This window comes from Ursus americanus, chromosome 14 (genome assembly GCF_024610735.1).
Source record: "Ursus americanus isolate L20-20 chromosome 14, mUrsAme1.1.p, whole genome shotgun sequence".
NCBI classification, from domain to species: Eukaryota; Metazoa; Chordata; class Mammalia; order Carnivora; family Ursidae; genus Ursus; species Ursus americanus.
In genome coordinates this window covers 51,405,547-51,426,302 of record NC_142140.1, presented here as the reverse complement: position 1 = coordinate 51,426,302, position 20,756 = coordinate 51,405,547, and the positions used below count along the sequence as shown (strand labels likewise).

Here is a 20,756-nt window from a genome sequence, read left to right as displayed (position 1 = left end):
ACACACACGCACGCACATGCTGTCAGATCCTGACACGAGAGAAAGGACCACATGTGCGTGTGCACACACACTCGCGCGCACACACCCCAACAAGACCTGGTGGTCTTCAGCAAGGTATTCAGAGGCAAGAGAGGCCAACCTAAACCTATAGAGAGGTGGATGAAGAGGTCACAGACACACTGTGACAGAGAACCCCAGCCTCCCACACACATCGCACGCACACACACACTCCCGAGGCGCCAAGGGACACCGAGATGCAGCCTCACAGATGCACAATACCTCAGCACCACCACACACAACTCAGACCCACCTACAGGCTAGACAGATGCAAGCAGACAAACGGACATATTTACAGACATGGTCTGGCCAGACAGTCACACCCAGCCCAGAGAGGCATGAACAAGCCATAGTCGGACATTCATAAACACGTTGGCACAGAGACACCCTGACAGAATCTGTCGACTAGCACACGTGTGTGTGCGCACACACACACACACAGAGCCACAGAGCTCACATAGACGTACAGACCAGCCACAGACCTCACACACACACACACACAGCCACAGAGCTCACATAGACGTACAGACCAGCCACAGACCACACACACACACACACACACACACACACACACACCAGCCACAGAGCTCACATAGACGTACAGACCAGCCACAGACCACACACACACACACACACACACACACACACACACACCAGCCACAGAGCTCACATAGACATACAGACCAGCCACACACACACACACACACACACACAGAGCCACAGAGCTCACATAGACGTACAGACCAGCCACACACACACACACACACACACACACACAGAGCTCACATAGACGTACAGACCAGCCACACACACACACACACACACAGCCACAGAGCTCACATAGACGTACAGACCAGCCACAGACCTCACACACACACAGACCTCACACAGGCAAGCTGTGGACCTCACACACACAAACACACATACACACCAAGCACGAATAGGTTGGCCATATGCACTCCAAAACAACAAATGCGTATGGGTCAGCCACATGCAACCTGTTGCACAGACCACGCACCCACACTCACCCACCTCCCGCCTCCAAAGCAGACAGGCCCTACACACCCCTGCTGGGCTGAGCCAACACACAGACACATGCACTGAGGAAACAGGCCTCACACACACTCTCACACGTCCTGACAGGCCAGCCTCACGCAAACCCACAGCCGACAGACACACACGCACTCCTGGACCATGCTGAGGTGCTGTGGGGCTCTGTGCTTCCCAGTCTGTTTCTGCGGGCTCCCCCCCCCCCATCCTGGTGCTTCCTCTCTCCAAACATCCCCCCCACTTCCCTCCCTGCTGTTTGTCACTTCCCCTAGGAGGCCCAGCTCATCAGCCTCAGTCCTTGGTGGGGTGTGGGCTTATTTTTTCACCACATCCCCTGTAAAGGGGGCACCCAGGATGTCAGCCATGTTTAGGCCCCCCAAGACCTCTGCAGCAGGGGCGGGGGCAGAAGTAGCTTTGTGGGAAACTCCCCTCATGCCCAGCTGAGTCAGCCTGAGGAGACAAGACTCTTCTTCCTGCTTCCAAGAAAACCCAGAAGCTTCCTCTCCAGGAGAGGGGGTGAGGGACCCCCAAACCACAGAGGTGGGGGAGGGAGGTGGCTGGCAGGCCAGGGGTTCCTGGGGGAGGGCCTCTGTGATTCTCAGCCTCTTCCTGCCCAGCTGTCTGTCCACACCCAGGGGCAGGGACGCTGGAGGCTGGGTGCTATGACTTGTGGGTTCTTGCCCTGGCCTGCCCACTGGCTGACTCACGGGCAGCCCCCAGCCCAGTTTCCTGGTGAGGGCCTGGTCGGTCAGTGGAGCTGGGGCAAGGGGGTCACCAGGCTATTTATAAGAAGGAGAAGTCCCTCAAAGCCAAAAGCCCCAGAGAGACCTGTGGGTGGGGGTGGGTGAACTTCCTCCTTATTCCACTCCCCAGGCCCCAGGCCCCTGGGCATTGGAGAAGTCTGGGCACAGACTGCTCAGCCAGATGCTGATCTGAAGCCCAGGGGCTGGGCAGTACCCAGCTGCCAGTTTGGGCACCCAGGCTGGGTGGGGGAGGGGGCTAGCCTTACACCCTCCTCACAGCCGGCCTTGGCGCCAGCGGGGCGGCGTGAGGGGGTGGTGCCCAGGCCACAAGGGTGAGACTGGCAGGGGCCTGGAACCGGCTGTACCAGCTCGTCTGGGCCCCCGCCCTCCTTTGGCGGCCCAATCCCCACCCCCTGCTCAAACACCCATGGAGAGGACACGGAGCAACCCAAGCCCACTTCAATATGCTAGCCTGCTCCCACCCCCACCCCCTCCCCTCTGCCCTGTGCCCAGCTCCATTTCTCTGCAGATTAAAAGGAAACCCTTCAGGAAAGGGCCCACAGAGCTTGATATACACTTGGTACAGCATAAATGCCTCTCTGGTTGTGAAAATCCACAAGACAGTGGCTAATACTCTGGAGCCAGACCGCTCAGGTTATAATATTCTGACTTCAGTACTAGTAGCTATGGGGTATCAGGCAAGTTCCTTACCTTCCTGTGTCTCAGTTTTCTTGTCTGTTAAATAGGGATACAAATAGCATGCATCTCTTTGGGTTGTTGGAGGCAGGCAATGAGTTACTCTCTCTAAACCGCTTAGAAGGGTGCCTGGCCCATGGTAAGAGCCATATAAGTGTTAGCTATTAAAATAATAATTATTATTTCTCAGTCTGTCTGCCTATCTTAAGTGTCTCTGAGTCTCACTGTTAGTCTGCATGACGCTAACCCTGCCCCCGGTTTGTCTCTCTGGGCATGTCTCCCTGCCCTGACCCCCGCCCCCACACATCCACTTTTCCTTGCTCCATCTTTGTCCTCCATCTCGACCCTCTCTGGGCCAGCCTCACCTCCGTCCAGGACTCCCCTGCCAATGCCCAACCTCAGCACCGGCCAGGGCTGATTCACTGTGGCCTCCTGGCCTGCGGGACCTGCAGGTTGGCTTCCCAAGATGCTGCCCTTGGGCCAGACTTGCCCAGCCCCCCAACGCTGCCCGCTGCGCCCCCGCAGGGCCCGGCCAGATGTCAGCTGCAGTTATTAGCATGGGCGGGAGACACAGGCCTGGCAGCGCGCCCGCCAGACTCAGCGGCCAGCCGCTGGAATCTCCCTTGAGCCTGGGGTGGGGTTAGGGGAGCAGTTCAAGCAAGAGGAGGAGGGGAGGGAGCACCCAGGGGTCACAAGGACCCTCCAAAGATGGGGATACCCCCAGCTTCTCATGGGACCTTCCTCCCTAACTTCACTGCTCTGCTGGACTTCCCCCTGCCCCCACATAGCTCAGTTTCTTTTTTGCCTCTTTCATTTTCCTTCTCTCCCTCACACTTAAGTGTGCTCTCTGCCTGCCCTACAAAGGCAGGCTAGCCCCTGTCTCTCAGCCTCTCTCTACCCTAAAGAAACTTCCATCCTCCCAGAAGATAGAGGCCTCCCTCTCTCAGAGAAAGACTGATCTTTCACCTGTTGTTCTAGTGGCTCACATTCTGCCTGGAAGTCCCACTTAGGTCTAACTTGGAGCCTCACCATCTAAACCTCCATATAGTGCTCGGATAGGGGCACTGAGTTCCCTCAGATTCTCGCCCCTTGGATCTTCTGGTTTCCCCTGACTGGATGAAGGAGACACCCTGGAGAGGGAAGGGACCCCCTTTTTAGGTATTCTGGATGGTTGACGGACCCCTAGACTCAAACAGGAGTAGGGCCCCTCGCCCACTGGTGTGAGGGAAGGGGCACCCCAGCCCCCAGGGATGTGGGGGAAGAGGCCCAGACCTCCTGCTGTAAAGGAAGGGTACCCCACCCGAGGAAGGAGGCAGTCGTGCCAGCCCGCCCAGGCGCCGGGGGCGCCTGAGGCACTGGCCCGCCCCTCCGCGCCCTGTCGGGCCGGGGGCGAAGTCCGACCCAGGCCCGCGGGCAGGCGGGGACCTGCCAGGCTGGGTCGGGCCGGGCCCGGCAGGACGCAGCCCCAGAGCAGCTGGGTGGGGCCCAGCGAGGCGGCCGTGGGGGCCTCGGGGGCGGCGGCGGGGCTGGTCGGGACTAGCCGTCCGGGGGCCCGGGCGCGCCCTGGGACCTGGCAGATACCCGGGCTCCCGGGTCCTGGCTCACGGCCCCGGGACGGCGCTGGCCCCACCCCTTCCTGTGTCCTTATATGGGCGCGGGAGAGAGCCACCCGGGGCCGCCCCGCCCCCAGTTCTGCCCGCGGACTCCGGCCTGTTGCTATGGCGACCAGGCCCGCTCCCGGTGCGTCCCCCTCTGTCGGGCTAATGGAATCGTCCCCGGAATGCCAGCCTCCGCGATTGCCTGCGGGTGCCGCGGGCTGAACCATTGCTGGGGGAGGGGTACAGTGACTGGGGGCCTATGCAGCTGGGCGTGTTCTGCGCACCCTGGCCTCCGCCGGGGTCGCACGGCCACGTTCCTCTTCCGAGGCGCAGAACCCGACAGGACCCAGGGCGGGGCGCAGGGTCCCGTAGGATCCGAGTGACGGAGGCAGGGCCGGGCTCCTTCCCCGGGGGCTGTTGCCACACTTCCTGCCGCTGCGCTCTTTCCCCAGCCTGTTTCTAAGGAAGGAGTGGGGTTGGGCGACCGCGCCCCGGCCGTCGGGGTAGGTTCAGGCACCAGGAGTCGACGCGGTGTCGGTCTAGACCCGGGTCACTGGGGGAGGGCTTTGAGATGGGAGCAAAGTATACAGGCGTCTAGAAGTAACCCACAAGACGGGGTGCCAATCATGGAAGATCCAGTAGTCCAAATCCCTGGGATCCTTAAAACCCCTCCTCTCAAAGTCTCTACTGGAGACCCTGTGTCATCATCTCAGCTCTGAAGGTGTGTCCCGACTCTTTTAACTCTTCTTCATCAGGGCTTTGCAGATGACCCTAGTGATGCCCAACCTCTAACAGTGTCCCCATCTTCTCGCCCCCCCATATGTCCCCTGAGTCAGTATACCCGGAACACTCACTTTCTGCATATCTAGATTCCCCCCAAATCCTTCCCCTTATGGAGGCTCTCCGTCTCTCTCACGGACTTAAGGACCCCTACTCATTTTTCGTGTAATGGATCCTCCGTCCCCTCCCTTTACCCTTTTGATTTTTTCCCCTCCTCACTTTTCCTGGGTTTAGTCCCTCCAGTAAAATTAAAGTCCTTTAACCCCTCTGTACTCAGGACCCCCACACAATTACTGAATCAGGTATTTCCTTACCCCTCCCTCATTTACCCTGGTTAAGGCTCTTGTCTCACCTCTGTGGGATCTCCCAGTGTATAATCAACCCTCCAACCCCTCTCGGATACTCCGATTCCCCCAAGCCTTTTCATGTACACCCTGGAGACCTCCCCCCCGCCCCACATACACACACACTTGCTTTGTATCAGTTCCTCGTATCCAGGGGAATCGTCGCCTTCCCTGGAGTCCCTCCCCGTGTGTCTCGGACCAGCACCCCCTTCTTCGCGCACCCCGGGGTCCTCTGAGCCCCTCCCCCAGCAGCCGCGCCGAGCCACCCAGCCCGTGGCCGCTGTTTACAAGGACACGCGCTTCCTGACAGTGACGCGAGCCGCCTCCTCCCCTTCCCCACGCTGGAGGAGGGGGGCGCGGGGGCCCGGCTCGCGCGACGGCCAATCGGAGCGCACTTCCGTAGCTGACAATAGCCGTATAAAGGCGTGTGGCTCAGGCTGAGCCGCCGGGACCTTGAGCGCGGCCAGGCCAGCTTCGGAGTCAGCGGGGAGCGGGGAGCAGGGGGAAGCGACACCAGGAAAGCGAGCGCGCCGGACAGGGGCAGAAGGGCTCGAGAAGCCGCACGGAGCCTCCGCGCACAGCCTCCGGCTGGCTTCTCCCTGCCGGTGCCAGCTCCTGGGAACGCGCGTCCAGCTACCCAGTCCAGCCACCGTCGCGGACAGGGCGCCTCTCGCCGCAGCGAGGCCCGGGGCGGCCCCGCAGGGACCCCCCCCCCCCCCAGACCGCCTGGGCCGCCCGGATGTGCACTAAAATGGAACAGCCCTTCTACCACGACGACTCATACGCAGCAGCGGGATACGGCCGGGCTCCGGGCGGCCTTTCTCTTCACGACTACAAACTCCTGAAACCCAGCCTGGCGCTCAACCTGGCCGATCCCTACCGAAGTCTCAAAGCACCTGGGGCGCGGGGCCCGGGACCAGAGGGCAGCGGTGGCAGCAGCTACTTTTCCAGCCAGGGTTCCGACACAGGCGCGTCGCTCAAGCTTGCCTCATCGGAGCTGGAGCGCCTGATCGTCCCCAACAGCAACGGAGTGATCACGACGACACCCACGCCCCCGGGACAGTACTTTTACCCCCGCGGGGGAGGCAGCGGCGGAGGTGCGGGGGGCGCCGGGGGCGGCGTCACCGAGGAGCAGGAGGGCTTCGCCGACGGCTTTGTCAAAGCCCTGGACGACCTGCACAAGATGAACCACGTGACGCCCCCCAACGTGTCCCTGGGCGCCAGCTCGGGGCCCCCGGCTGGGCCCGGGGGCGTCTACGCCGGCCCGGAGCCTCCTCCAGTTTACACCAACCTCAGCAGCTATTCCCCAGCCTCTGCGCCCTCTGGAGGCGCCGGGGCCGCCGTCGGGACTGGGAGCTCGTACCCGACGGCCACCATCAGCTACCTCCCACACGCGCCACCCTTTCCTGGTGGCCACCCGGCGCAACTGGGCCTGGGCCGAGGAGCCTCCACCTTCAAGGAGGAACCGCAGACCGTGCCTGAGGCGCGCAGCCGCGACGCCACGCCACCGGTGTCCCCCATCAATATGGAAGATCAGGAGCGCATCAAAGTGGAGCGCAAGCGGCTGCGGAACCGGCTGGCGGCCACCAAGTGCCGGAAGCGGAAGCTGGAGCGCATCGCGCGCCTGGAGGACAAGGTGAAGACACTCAAGGCCGAGAACGCGGGGCTGTCGAGCACTGCTGGGCTCCTACGGGAGCAGGTGGCCCAGCTCAAACAGAAGGTCATGACCCACGTCAGCAACGGCTGCCAGCTGCTGCTCGGGGTCAAGGGACACGCCTTCTGAGCGCCCCCCGTACGGACATTCCCCCCAGTCAGGACGACTGGGCGCACGCCTCCCAAGGGGCGAGGGGGCAGGCGGTGGGCACCGGCCTCCGGGGCACCGCAAACCACACTGGACTCCTGCCCGCCCGCTCTGCGCTCAGTCCTTCCACCTCGACGTTTACAAGCCCCCCTTCCACGTTTTTTTTTTTTTGTATGTTTTTTTTTTTTCTGCTGGAAACAGACTCGATTCATATTGAATATAATATATTTGTGTATTTAACAGGGAGGGGAGGAGGGGGCGATCGCGGCGGAGCTGGCCCCGCCGCCCGGTACTCAAGCCCGCGGGGACACTGGGGAAGGGACCCCCGCCCCCTACCCTCCCCCCTCTGCATCGTACTGTGGATAAGAAACACGCACTTGGTCTCTAAAGAGTTTATTTTAAGATGTGTTTGTGTGTGTGTGTGTGTTTGTTGTTCCGACTTTTTATTGAATCTATTTAAGTAAAAAAAAAATGGTTCTTTATTAATTTCTGTTGTCTTTTTTTCCAAGCCGGGCGGGAGGAGGGAGGAAAATAGTGGGCTGCCCCCACCCTACTCCTGTTTGTGACTCTGCTCCAGTATCTGTGTCCTCATCGCCAGCTCTGCCTAAGCATCTTGCAGCCCTAGTCCGGGCGTCCAACCCCTCTCTTGTCCCCTGATCCCTGGGGGGTGGAAGGTCCAGGGCGGGGACGCTGCCCAGCAGCCCATCACCAGGGGGCAGGATGCCTGGGGCGAGACGCGCAGTGCGCGGGCGCAGCCCCGCCCAGCCGCGCGCGCTGGGGCTTTCCCCGCTGACGCAGCGGAAGCGCTGCCCCTACATGGGCCGATTCTGTCCAGTGACGCGACGGCGGTCTCCGGGCAGATTCCGGGAATCCCCTCCCCCGCTCTGCCGGGCAGGGCTGCGGCGCCGGGAAGGGGGCCGGGATTTTCCCAGGCAGGCGGCTGCCCGGGCCCGGAAAACCCCAGGCCTGGGTCCAGAGCGTCCGCGGTGAGAGGGCCATGCTCCTGGGTCTCGGAGCCAACCCAGAGCCTGCCCCATCGGGTTGGCGTCCCAGACCCGTCGCGCCCACGCGCGCTCCGTCTGACCTGACCCGGGCGGGGGGTTGCTGCAGCCTTAGTTGCTGCCGCGGTACCCCCCACCGCCGCCAGGAAGGGCGGCGCCCGCCTGCCAATTTCCCCTCCCGGGTGCCAGGTTGGGAGCAGGGCGACTGCCAGGTCTGGTCCTGCCAGGGCGGCTGCTTGGGCGCCGTCACCGCCCTCTCGCGGGACGCCCCCCCCCCCCCCGCCGCAGCTGGGGCTGGTGGGGGGGCGGCTGGTGCGCCCGGAGCGGGTCTAGCTGGCTTCGGAGCTGGAAGCCCCCAGAACGGCAGAGAAAAACACAGGCTGAGAAACAGCAGGGGTGGGGTGGGCAGAACAGAGGATTCATTAATTCATTTATGAAATGCTGAGCAACCTAGCCCTGGAGACACTGCCTGGACCATGGCAGACAGACAATAAACAAACAAACATGATTCGGAGATGGTGGTAAGTGCTAGCAAGAGAAAAAAAAAAAAAAAACAGGTCAAAGTGGTAGTGATGAGGCAGGGGAGGTGAGCTGCTTTGGGTAATGGATTGGAAACGTGGACCTTTAATGATGCGACTTTTCAGATTTAAAGCCAGGCTCTGAGAAAACAACGTTCTGGGCAAAAGGAAACAGTGCATGCAAAGTTCCTGTGGCCAGGACAAGAACAGCAAGAAACCAGTGTGTGCCTGGATTCGAGTGAACCAGGAGTGGGTAGATGAGGTCAGGGAAGACCACGAAGGGCCTTGGGAAAGGAGTGTAGATAAAATGCCAAGGCCCAAATGAGTGTTTTGGAGGGTTATTAGGCTGGATAGCAATATTAATAATGGGCCTATGGATTAAATGAGCATGTCAGTCCTGTGTTAAGGAAATGGGGGCTTAGAGCGGCAAAACCACTTGCCTAAACATGCACAGCATCAAACCGCACTCCTGGGAACACTCTGGCTCCTAACACCTGCCTCCCGGCCCGACCTTCACCCTTCTACCCCAGGGGCAGGTGGGTGGCCCTTCCAACCTAGAGTGGGGCAGAGCTTGGAGCAGGGACTGTGCATGTAGCTCAAGCTCCCGCTCTTGGTTCTGCTCTTAGGACTGGGTCCCCACCCTCTTCTTCCAGCCCTAGGGACCCGTCCTAATAACCATTAACTGGGCCCCAAGCTTCACATACTGTTTTGCATTTAATGTGCATGGTGATATGAGTTATTGTCTTTATTCTCATGACTGTTGAAGAGACCCAGGGAAAATCACAGCTCTTGAATGGTATTTGAACACAGGCTGGCTGATGGCAAAGTGTGGGTGCTGCCCTGCGTGGCCAGATTTCAGGACATAGGGCATCCTGGGGCTTGCTCCCAGCCAGGGGCCAAGAGCCTACCCCATCTCCCACCCCCACCATGGAAAGCACCCTCTGGCCAAGGACAGAGAGGAAGGAGTGAGCATGAGGTAAGGCTCCCACCTTGTGGTGAAGATGGGTAACTACAGTGTCAGTTTCCCAGGGAGAAGGTGGAGGTGGCAAGGACACCAGGACAGACCACACCACACCAATGCAGACTCATGTCTGTCCTAATACTTTATTGGTCACCTCTAGGCCTGTGCCCAGCTAGATGGGTCCAGGGAGGGGCTCACCATTCACCAGCTCCCAGCTGGGAGAATGAGAAGGCCTTGGCCAAGCCCTCCAGGGTCACAGACTATGGAGTTGAAAGGGGCAAGTCTGGCCTTTCCTGGGTCAGCATGGGGTATCCAGGTAGAGGCGTAGGTGGAGGCCAACAGCCCAAGCTTTCCACCTGTCTGCAGTCTAGTTGTGTTTGGAGAAGTACTCCTTGCTGTCATCCACGTTAGGCTTGATTGTGTCACTGCCTGGCTTCCAGCCAGCGGGACAGACTGTGGGAAGACACAGGGATGCACACGTGAGGCTACCATCTTCAAGGTAGGGCGGTATGAGGGGATGAACAGAGGCAAAGCAAGAGCCTGAGTGGCAGAAGAAAAAGCCGAGGGCCAAGTGGTACAGCCCCAAGGCCATACAGCACATGGGGAGAAGCCCTTCAAGCCTAGGCACAGGATGTTTTTCTTTTTTACCTCCCCCACACCGTTTTTTAGAGATTTATTTTTTTATTTGAGAGAGAGAGAGCGCAGATGTGTATGAAGAGTGCAGGAGTGGGGGGGGGGGCAGCCAGGGGTGACGAAAAGAGAATCCTCTAGCAGGTTCCCCACAGAGTGGAGGCTGACAAGGGGCCGGATCCCAGGACCCTGAGACCATGACCTGAGCCAAATCCAAGAGTCCGACGATTAAGTGACTGAGCCACCCGGGCACCCACGCCCCTCTGAAAAAGATTTATTTCTTCTTGTGGGGGGTGGGGGGTGGGGAGAGAGGCAGAGGGGGAGGGAGAGAGAGAATCTTGAGCAGACTCCTTGCTGATTGCAGAGCCCGACCTCACAACCCTAAGATCATGACCTGAGCTAAAACCAAGAGTCAGACTCTTAACTGACTGAGCCACCCTGGTGCCCCTCTTTTTGGCTCCTTTAATCCTGCTTCTCCCTCAGCCACAGACCCACTGGACATCAAGGGCCTGTGATCAGGCTGGGTCCTCCACATGAGAAGGTACTCTGATCCAGCTGATGTTATCCAAGCTTGACTTGGTACATGCCTTCCCAAATACCTTCTGCAGATCTGTTATCTCCCAGCTCCCCACCCTCATACTGGGGTACCTCCCCCACCAGACTAGAAAAGTCCTGCAGACAAGGCCCTGAACGGAATCTTCTTTGGGGCCCTCACATCCATCCCATCCAAGTGACAGAGCAGGCAGTAAACGTCTGCATGAGGGCTGAGTATGTACCCACATACGAACACAGCTGAACGTGTGTCTGCTCACCTTCCCCGTGCTCATCCGTGTACTGGAAGGCCTGAACCAACCGCAGAACTTCGTCCACAGAGCGCCCCACAGGCAAATCATTGACAGTGATCTGGCGAAGGACACCCTTGCCATCGATGATAAAGAGGCCCCTGAAGATATCAGGGCTCACGGTGAGGAGCTGGGAGTTCCCACTGCCAGGGCTGGGGGAGGGAGTATCAACTCCCTACCGGCCACAGGGCTGCGGGCAGGTTAGACATTGCCCAAGCGTTGTCCCCTCACCCTGAGGATTGGGGGCTCCCTGAGGGCCCCACAGTACCTGTAGGCAATGCCCTCATCTTTCTTCAGCACACCATAATCTTCGGACAAATTTCTGGTTACATCGGCCAGCAGGGGGATGTTCAGGGGGCCTAAGCCTCCTTCCTTCCTGGGAGTGTTGATCCTAGGGGTGGAAGAGACAGGTCTGGGACCTCAAGATGCCTGACACAGCAGGGTCCTCACCCTGGGGGCTGTGATAAAGGCTGGAGAGGGGGTGCTGGAGCTGAGAGATAAGGGGCTTTAGAGCAAGGCTCTAGGATCCCCACCCACCCCACCCTGAAGAGGGTGCAGGGACTCTTCCCCATAGTTGGGAAGACTAAGCCAAGACTAAGCCAAGCCAGGTGCAGCAAAGGGTGTTCACATATGCTGGTGACCTCCCACATCTTGGGGCAGAAAGCCTGCCTCAGAGTCCCCATCCTCCTCTCCCCAGCTCTGTGTGCTGGGGCCCAGCCCTTCACTGTCTAGAACTGGAGTTTCCACCTTCTTAAAATAGTTACTGGAAGGGAGGTTGTGTTGCCCTAAGTGAGATAGCATCTCCAACTCTCTGGGCTGAGCAACTAGTTTTCAAATGCTAATTACTGCCATCATCATTAAGGACCTGGGCGTCCTTAATTCTATTATTTTCAAGGTGGGGAAAGGGAGGCACAGACATTGAGCCACAGGAACACACAGCTCGGATCCCGTGGAGGCTGTAGGCTTGGCTGCTTCCTCCCTCCCCGCTGGTCCCCGCTCATACCAAGCCAGGTGGGTAAACTGAGAGTCCACAGAGACCCCCAGCACCTCACAGCCCAGCTTGCGGAAGTCCTCGGCTCGCTCGCTGAAAGCGATGATCTCCGTGGGGCAGACAAAGGTGAAGTCCAGCGGGTAGAAAAAGAGGACCAAGTATTTCCCTGCGGGAGAGCGCGGGGACAGACAAGGAGTTAGGCCTCTAATGTCTGGGCCCCACCCCCACCTGGGCCCATTCTCGGCCGCCCTCACCTTTGTAGTCGCAAAGCTTCACCTCCTTGAAAGCGCCGTCCACCACGGCGGTGGCCTGGAAGGGCGGGGCGGGCTCTCCGATGTGCGCCTTGCCAGAGGCCATGACTGAAAGCTGAGACCCCCGGCCCGGTCAGTCTTCCCCCCGGGGAAGACCCTTTGTCCTCCCTTCCCAAGGTCACGCTGCGTGCTGGGCCTGGTTACCGAGGAAGAGAGGCAGAGGCCGCAGCACTACCCCCACCCCCTCCCGATACCCGCTCTGCGCGGCCTTGAGACTGCAGGAGACCCGCCCCCCTGACCCGCAAAAGCCGCCGGGCTGCAGCCGCCGAGGGCCCCCCGTCAGCGTGTGGGCTTGAGCGCCTTGGCGCAAGCCCACCGCTCCAAGAGGAGACCCCGCGAGCAGGGGTGGGGAGCTCGGCGATGCGGCCTGTACTGCAAGGCCAAGGCCTCGGTTTCCCCCTGCAAGGACAAAGGCGGCCACTACGGCGGGCGGAAAACAAAGGCTGCGGCGCTGATGTCTGGGCCCAGCCGGAGCTGCTCCAAGGGGGTCCTCAGAGCCCGGTGCCCTCCAGGTGTCCATACCTGCGTGGGCAAGGACGTCACGCACAGCCTAGCAGACGCGCGAACACGCGTTCTCAGCACCAAGTGCACCAAGGGCCTGGGTGCCTTTTATGCGCGGCCCGAACCATGACGCATAGGGCGGGGGGGGGGAGGTGGGCGGACGGAGTGGAGCGGTCGGGTCCACTGCAACCGCAGGGCGGGGGGTGGGGGAGCGAAGCAGGCGGTGGACACGCGCCTGCAAGAGGCGGGAGGGGTCGCGGAGCCGCGGGCCCCGACCACTGCCACCGCTGGTGGGGGTAGTGCGGGCACCACGTACCCCGCGAGGGGCTCCTCCTCGGAGCGCGCCCGGGTCGGTTGGAGTCCGGCATGGCCGGGAGTCCAGCGGACTTACTCCTGCCGCCTCTGATTCTCCTGCTGCTGGGGACCCCTGCCCAAGTCTCCCGCGACTACCATTATTTTGGTGAGAAGAGCGGGGGCGACACCTGGGAGGAGCTGCGGCTGCAGCATCAGGAGAAAGGTAACCGCACGCTGCGGGTGTGATGGTGCGGAAAGGTGCCCCATTGCCCCGCTTCGCCAGCTGGCTGCAAACAGACCCACCTCCAGGGACTTCAAATCTCTCCCCATCTGCTCACTGGCGTGGCCCCCTTGGGCTGGTTACTTTACTCTGAGGCTCAGTTTCCTTCTCTGTAAATTGAAATAGAGACTGACTTTTAAGGTACTTACAGGGGAAGAGGTTATACATGGGTAGGCAATAAATCCCCAAGCAGACACATCCGTAAACTCGTGGATGTGTGCTAGGAAGGGTGGAGATACTGGAAGGAGGCGACGGGTAAACGTCTGAAGTCAGAGAAGGCCAGACTGACGAGGATGGGTAACCAATGCAGCCGGAATCCAGCAAAAGCTGAAAATGCAAAAATTTAGGGGGAAGAGTGTGCCAGGGAACTGGAACAGCAGGTGCCAAAGCCAAAGGGCTGGACGGAGGAGAAGAGAGAGGACAGTGCTGTTTGGCTGAGGCTTGGCAAGGCGTGAAGTGTTAGGACTTTGTGAGCTGCAGAGTTGGGATAAGACCTGTTTCCTAGGAGCATGGGGAGGAGTCCGTAAAAGAATGTTGTAAAGAGCCCCCGATAAACACTCAGAAGGTTGTAGTTGCTGGAAAAGGGGTCATAATAATTGTTTTTGTACTACATGCTAGCACATCGCCAGAGGCTTTCAGGACCTTCATTATATTATGCCAATTATGTCACTTAATTTACCACCTGGCAGCCCTGCTGGTTAGGTGGCACTATGCCTACCAAACAGGCCCATTATCACACCCCTGAAGACAGGAGTGGGCTTCAGATGGTGGCCACCAAGGGTGTTGTATCACACGCCCAACTGAACAGGCTGGCGCAGGTGGGAAGTGTCAGTTTGCAGTTCCTCTGGGTCACACACCAGATGTATGAGTTCAAAGGGTGGCTTGCTTTCTATAGGTCTCAGTTTCCCCACCTGGGAATGATAGGAAAATTAAATGAGATTATCTATGGGGAGGGGGTGCCTGGCACTGAGGCAGAGCCCAGCAAACAGGAGTTGTTGTTGTTAGTGTCTTTATCCTCCTCCCTTCCTAGAGGAGGGCATGGGGGGTAGGTTCCCCCCTACCTGGCCCTCCATCCCTAGACGTGGAGGACTCGATCCTTGGCCCGTGGGGAAAGTGGCGCTGTTTCTGCGACCTGGGCAAACAGGAGCGCAGCCGCGAGGTCCTGGGCACAGCACCGGGCCCGGTATTCATGGATCGCGAGAATCTGGTGCAGGTGCGTCCCTGCAGGCAACAGGATTGTTCATCCTGCAAACCATCCGATTGCGACTGGAGGCCCTGAACCCGGGTGAGAGACCAGCGCAGAGGAGGCGGGGCCAGGGCGGGCTGACAAGTGCAGGGTTGAGTCCCCAGGGTGGGCGGGGAGAGGGGAGGGCCGCGGGTGGGGGCGGGTGCGAGGAGGGCCTTTAGGGCTGAAGCTAGAAGATGGTGGGGAGGGGAGAGATGAGTCAAGAGCCATGAGCCCCCGTTGATATCCGGGGAGAAAGGAAGAAAGATGGCGAGGGGCAGGGAGGAGGAATCAGAGATGGAGGAACTGTGACCCTGAGGAAGGGGTAGGAGCCTGATGCGGTTCAGGGACCCCAGGCTGAGGATGTGAGTCCCGCTGAGACTCGAGAATTGGTGGACATGAACCCTGAACTGGGGGGAACAGCGCTGCCTGGTGGGCGCAGACTCTCAGCAGAAGTCTGTTGAGATCTGGGATCGCAGTTGGGAGGGGGTTGGTGGGGGAGGCTTAGCCTCAGTTAGAGGTTAGGAAGCAGAGTGGGGGGCGGGGCGAGGGCGGGTGAGGTACCGAGAGGGAGAGAGAGAGAGTTGGACCCCAAATCTGAAGTCCGGAGCTCAGAGGAAGTAGGAATACCTAGTCTAGAGGGCTTAGACTGGGTAGAGTGGCAGGGACAGGGAGTACAACGAGCCAGCATCCAGATGGACAGGGGCCCAGTGATGTGGACACTGGCAGTATTCTGGCAATATAATGGTATTTGACCTTCAGGGCTTCTGACTGGGCCAAGTTCTCCAGGGCCTGCGTCAGTTTCCCCTTTATTTCCCCATCCTCCTACCAGCCCCGACGGGCGGGGCGTCAGGGACTCCGGGGCGGAGCTTGGAAAGCGACCCCGCCCACCCTGTTTCCCCAAAGAAGAGCTTGGCTGTCGGCCTTGGGAACTACAATTCCCAGGAAGCCGCACGGCAGGAGCTTCGGTGGCGCCTGCGCAAGCGTCAACGGCGGCAGGAGCGTCGGGGGCGTGTCCTGGGCACCGATTGGTCGGGAGCGAGAGCCGTTTCAGGGCCCGCGGAAAACGCGGGCCTAGACCTGAGCCTGCAGACCTCGTTCTCGCTGCTGGTGGCGGCTGCAGAGGCGGCATGGATCTCAGCGAGCTGGACAGAGACAGTACGGGCCGCTGTCGCCTGAACTCGCCTGTGCCCGCGGTGTGCCGCAAGGAGCCCTGCGTCCTGGGCGTCGATGAAGCGGGCCGGGGCCCGGTGCTGGGTGCGCCCCCGGGACTGGGGTGGGGGAGGGGGGTGATAAGGCGAATGTAGGTTGCACTGGAACGGAAACTGGGATTGTACCCTACCTGGGGAAGGGGGTGGTAGTGGCAATGGCACCGAAGAGAGCGGTGATGATGGGATAGGGATAGCGGTTTTCACGGGCTCACTGGTTGGACCCCCGCCTCTCCAGGCCCCATGGTCTACGCCATCTGTTATTGCCCCCTGTCCCGTCTGGCAGATCTGGAGGCCCTGAAAGTGGCAGGTGAGCTCGAGGGGTGAGTCTCGGGAGGGGGTTCCGGGGCGGGTGCAAACTGGAGGGGGAGAACAGGAACTGGGAGAACCAGTCGCTCCCCTTCTCTCCCAACCCTCCTCCCAGACTCAAAGACCCTATCGGAGAGCGAGCGGGACAGGCTCTTTGTGAAAATAGAGGAGGACGGGGACTTTGTGGGCTGGGCATTGGACGTGCTGTCTCCAAACCTCATCTCTACCAGCATGCTTGGGCGGTGAGGGGCCTCCGGAAGGGGCCAGGGTGGAGGGGCAGGCAGCATGGGCTGGAAGGGATCGGTGTCTGGATCGGGGTTTACTGGGTTCTGTCTCCCACTGCAGGGTCAAGTACAACCTGAATTCCCTATCCCATGATACAGCCACTGGGCTGGTGCAGTATGCCTTGGATCAGGGTGTGAAAGTTGCCCAGGTGAGCTGACTGTTGGGTTGCCCACATTTGATCGCCACAGGATAAAAAGGGGGTATACAAGTGCAGTGGGTGATTCAGGGTCAGACATGTCTGGGTTACCTCAGGAATATATGTTGCTTCCTTTGACTTTCTACTACTTTTCCTATCCTAAATATGTGCCCCACCCAGGACCAAGGAGGAGCCCCCAGCTCCACTCTCATTAACTTTATCTCTGTATTTTAAAGGCTCAGAGTCCAGAGCACATCCGCATCTGTCCACCTGCCCAAAGCCTCTGTCCTGGCCCTGGGCACCCTTCTCTCCTGAATTCTTGCCCCCCCCCCCCGCCCACTTTGAGGCCCATCCGTTATGGTCTGTTCCTCATGCAGCAGACGGTCATCTTTTGAAACACAGATCTCAACATTTAATTTTTTGATCCCAGTAAAAACTAAATCTGGGAAGTTCAGTATCAACTGGGGGAGAAAGTAAGATTAAATTACCAGAGGGAAATATAAGTTAGCATTGCATCCAGTACTCTGCGGCAAAGAACAGGCTGTTTTGAGAGAATAGCAAGGATAAATACACTTGAGATAGGGAACGTAACAAGGGAGACCTTGCTGAGGAGATGGCTGAGGTCCAGGACTGGAACGTGGTGCTGACGGTGCAGTACTGGAGCAGACAGACAAGAGCGCTGCCCCCTGGGGTTCATGGCCAAGTCAGGGGACACAGATGGTTATCTGGTAAGCAAATAATAAAGGTGATTTCTGAGGAAAACGGCAATGGACATCACCAACCTCATCTCTCTGCTCTAGCCATGAGGCCTCCCTGCTGCTGTCTAGCATACTTGGCATGGACCCACCTCAGGGCCTTTGCACTGGCCGTTCCTTCTGCCTAGAGTCCTCTTTCTGAGATCTCCACCTGACTCATTCCCTTACCTCTTTCAGGCCTTTATTCAAATGTCATCATCTCAGGGTGACCTCTTCGAATCTCTCCTACCGCTGTTTAAAATGATAACTCCTGGGGCGCCTGGGTGGCACAGCGGTTAAGCATCTGCCTTCAGCTCAGGGCGTGATCCCGGCGATCTGGGATCGAGCCCCACATCAGGCTCTTCCGCTAGGAGCCTGCTTCTTCCTCTCCCACTCCCCCTGCTTGTGTTCCCTCTCTCGCTGGCTGTCTCTATCTCTGTCGAATAAATAAATAAAATCTTAAAAAAAAATAAATAAAAAATAAAATGATAACTCCTCCCGGGGTGCCTGGCTGCCTCAGTCAGTAGATCATGGGACTCTTGATCTCAGGGTCATGAGTTCAAGCCCCGCGTTGGGCGTAGAGCTTACTTAAGAAAATACGTAGATAGGGGCGCCTGGGTGGCACAGTGGTTAAGCGTCTGCCTTCGGCTCAGGGCGTGATCCCGGCGTTCTGGGATCGAGCCCCACATCAGGCTCCTCTGCTGGGAGCCTGCTTCTTCCTCTCCCACTCCCCCTGCTTGTGTTCCCTCTCTCGCTGGCTGTCTCTATCTCTGTCAAATAAATAAATAAAATCTTAAAAAAAAAGAAAGAAAATACGTAGATAAGAAATAAAATGATAACCCCTCCCAATTCTCCCCTGTCCTTATTATTTATCCTGTTTTTGTCTGTGGCCGTCACCACGGTGTCTACTCCATGAAGACAGATTTTTGTCTGGTGTGTTTACTGCCATATTCCTGGCATCTGGTGTAGCCATGGTATGCAGTAGGTGCTCAGTGAGTGTAGAATGGATTCAGCTCAATCAGGGACAGCCTCTTTTGGAGGGGACTTTTTTTTTTTTTTTTTTTAAGTAATCTCTGTACCCAATGTGGGGCTCAAGTTCATGACTTCAAGATCAAGAGTCGCACGCTCTGCCAACCGTGCCAGCCAGGTGCCTCTGGAGGGGCCTTCCGAGCAGAGATGCCCGAGAAAGCCCAGCCTGGGGATGAGCTGAGAGAAGAATGTTCCAGGCACAAGAGCAGCAAGTGTAAATGCTGTGAGGCTAGATCATGTCCACAGTGGTTTTTCTGGATGTTTGTTGAATGAATACACTTCTGTCACCGCGGCAGGTATTTGTGGACACTGTGGGGCCGCCAGAGACCTACCAGGAGCGGCTGCAGGAGTGCTTTCCCGGCATCGAGGTGACAGTCAAGGCCAAGGCGGATGCCCTCTACCCTGTGGTCAGCGCTGCCAGTATCTGTGCCAAGGTTTGGCTCCTGCTGGCCACGGCCAGCTCCTAGCATCCCCCTGGGCAGGGGACAGGTGTGTCTGGGGAGGGACATCCCAAGTTTTTGTCTTGCCCACAGGTGGCCCGTGACCAGGCTGTAAAGAACTGGCACTTTGTGGAAACACTGCAGGACCTGGATGCCGATTATGGCTCCGGTTACCCCAATGGTGAGCAGACTGGAGCCACCTTGAGACAGTGGTATTGGCTATAGCACTGACAAGGCAGGCCTGAGCACGCTTCCACAGTTTTCTGCCTGGCGCTCATCGGCTCCGCAGTGGAAGAGCCTGAGGCTCAGACAGGGGCCACCACCTGCTTATGGCCAGCCTGTGGCGGAGCTGGATTCCAGCGGGCAGGCTCTCTCCTCCCTTCTCTCTCCCTCTCTCCTGCCTCTCTGGAGCCCCAGTGAGGGCCTGACACCCTTGGTGGGCACCTATCTGTTTGTTAAGGGGAACGGGGCGGGGTGAGGGGTGCCAGCTCATGGCCAGTAGCCCCAGCTTAAATCTGTTGTTTTCTTCACAGTTATGAGGCTCACTCACCTTGTCTGTGTGGTAGGAGATTGGGTGCCCACCCCCCACCATGAGTAGATTTCAAGAGTCAGTGGCTGGGTTCAAGGAACCCTCTGGTCCTTCTAAGGCCCAGGGAGGGATGGGCAGTTGGAAGGGGAGACACAGCACGTCTGTGACTAGAATTTAGATGAGGCCAAAGTAAGGAAACCAGGTCCAGGCCAAAGACCGTTTGGGTCACATTCAGTGCTTACTGAGGGCCTGGTATGTACCCTGCGGGTCTGAGCCCTGGGGATATAGCTACGAACAAGATGAACAAGGACCTCCCTGTCCCCGCTGAGCTAGTTTTGTGGGGATGATGGCCATTATTAACACCATGGTTCACAAATGCTCATTTAATGACCATTGTCCTTGAGGGTTGAAAGGATGTCTCAGAGGCACCTGTCAGCAGGTGGAGTCGGGGAGCTGCCTGGGCAAAGGTTCTGAGGAGGGAGTGGATCCCGAACAGTGGGAGGGGCCTCTGGTCTGCCCGTGGCCTGACGTGAGGTGGCGGGACCTCAGATGCCAGGCTGAGGAACTCGGACATTGTGCCTGGGCTCAGGGGCCGTCGCCACTGCCCACCCCACCCTTCCTGTCCCTCAGATCCCAAGACAAAAGCGTGGCTGAGGAAGCACGTGGAGCCTGTGTTCGGCTTCCCCCAGTTTGTGCGGTTCAGCTGGCGCACTGCCCAGAGCATCCTGGAGAAGGAGGCAGAAGGCGTTCTGTGGTGGGTGTCCCGGAGGTGCTGTGAGGAGGGAGGGAGGGAGGCCAGGGCTCAGCCCTCCCTGGAAATCCCCGCCCCCCCCCCCGGCCAACAGCCCAAAGTGGCCAGTGTCACCACCTCTCCCGCAGGGAGGACTCGGCGACAGGGCACCAGGAGGGCCCTGGGAGGATCATGTCCTACTTCAGCAAAGGCCCCCAAACCCACCCCCACCTCCCACACCGGTACTTCCAGGAGCGAGGCCTGGAGTCCGCCACCACTCTCTAGGAGCCTGCCTGTTCTCCCTCCACGTGCCTTCCTCCACCCTCCCCTGACTTGTGATTAAAGTTGTTTGAGGAAAGTTAAGCATTTGGTTGCACTGTGCGGTGGAAGCGGGTTGGGAGTGTGGTCTGCAGCTGGACCCAGCTACGGGCTTTTGGAACATGAACAGGATGGGTGCTGGCTGATTGGTTTTAATTTAATTTTTTTAAAGATTTATTTATTGATTTGAGAGAGTGTGTGTGCGCGCGTGGGTGCGTGGAGTGGGGGCAAGGAGAGACGGAGGGAAATGGAGAGAGAATCTCAAGCAGACTTCTGTGCTGCGCGGAGCCCGACGCAAGGCTTGATCTCACGACCCTGAGATCACAACCTGAGCCGAAACCAAGAGTCAGACTTTTAACCGACTGTGCCACCCAGGCACCCCTATTTTATTTTTCAAATGCATAATATATGTGTA

General features: G+C 58.7%; 4 protein-coding genes across 7 annotated transcripts; 3 read left to right on the top strand and 1 right to left on the bottom strand.

The window, feature by feature from the left end:
• Positions 1-5,700: 5,700 nt before the first annotated feature.
• Positions 5,701-7,555, top strand: JUNB (JunB proto-oncogene, AP-1 transcription factor subunit). The gene has a single exon (XM_045774611.2). It carries the CDS (start codon positions 6,008-6,010, stop codon positions 7,049-7,051), a length of 1,044 nt encoding a protein of 347 aa, XP_045630567.1. The 5' UTR covers positions 5,701-6,007; the 3' UTR covers positions 7,052-7,555.
• A 2,118-nt stretch (positions 7,556-9,673) lies between these two features.
• PRDX2 (peroxiredoxin 2) lies at positions 9,674-12,964 on the bottom strand. The gene is made up of 6 exons (XM_045774610.2): positions 12,846-12,964; positions 12,267-12,378; positions 12,025-12,178; positions 11,290-11,412; positions 10,992-11,122; positions 9,674-10,002 (listed from the first exon to the last, which is right to left on the bottom strand). Exons 2-6 carry the CDS (start codon positions 12,367-12,369, stop codon positions 9,917-9,919), a joined length of 597 nt encoding a protein of 198 aa, XP_045630566.1. The 5' UTR covers positions 12,370-12,378; positions 12,846-12,964; the 3' UTR covers positions 9,674-9,916.
• Positions 12,965-13,033: 69 nt separating this feature from the next.
• On the top strand, positions 13,034-16,323 carry THSD8 (thrombospondin type 1 domain containing 8). 4 transcript variants are annotated; one of them, XR_015726710.1, is made up of 4 exons: positions 13,034-13,341; positions 14,478-14,683; positions 16,070-16,141; positions 16,256-16,323. XR_015726710.1 is itself a non-coding variant. In XM_045774596.1 (3 exons), the coding sequence occupies exons 1-2, from the start codon at positions 13,191-13,193 to the stop codon at positions 14,675-14,677; spliced, it is 351 nt and encodes a 116-aa protein (XP_045630552.1). In that variant the 5' UTR covers positions 13,034-13,190; the 3' UTR covers positions 14,678-14,683; positions 15,530-15,666. The 4 variants fall into 4 exon arrangements, 3 of the variants coding, with proteins under 3 accessions (XP_045630552.1, XP_045630551.1, XP_087723369.1); XM_045774596.1 differs by lacking the exons at positions 16,070-16,141; positions 16,256-16,323 and adding an exon at positions 15,530-15,666; XM_045774595.2 differs by lacking the exons at positions 16,070-16,141; positions 16,256-16,323 and adding an exon at positions 15,456-15,595.
• Positions 15,411-20,386, top strand: RNASEH2A (ribonuclease H2 subunit A). Its single transcript, XM_045774594.2, has 8 exons — positions 15,411-15,880; positions 16,070-16,141; positions 16,256-16,382; positions 16,486-16,573; positions 18,621-18,758; positions 18,858-18,945; positions 19,924-20,047; positions 20,173-20,386. The coding sequence occupies exons 1-8, from the start codon at positions 15,754-15,756 to the stop codon at positions 20,306-20,308; spliced, it is 900 nt and encodes a 299-aa protein (XP_045630550.2). The 5' UTR covers positions 15,411-15,753; the 3' UTR covers positions 20,309-20,386.
• Positions 20,387-20,756: the final 370 nt, after the last annotated feature.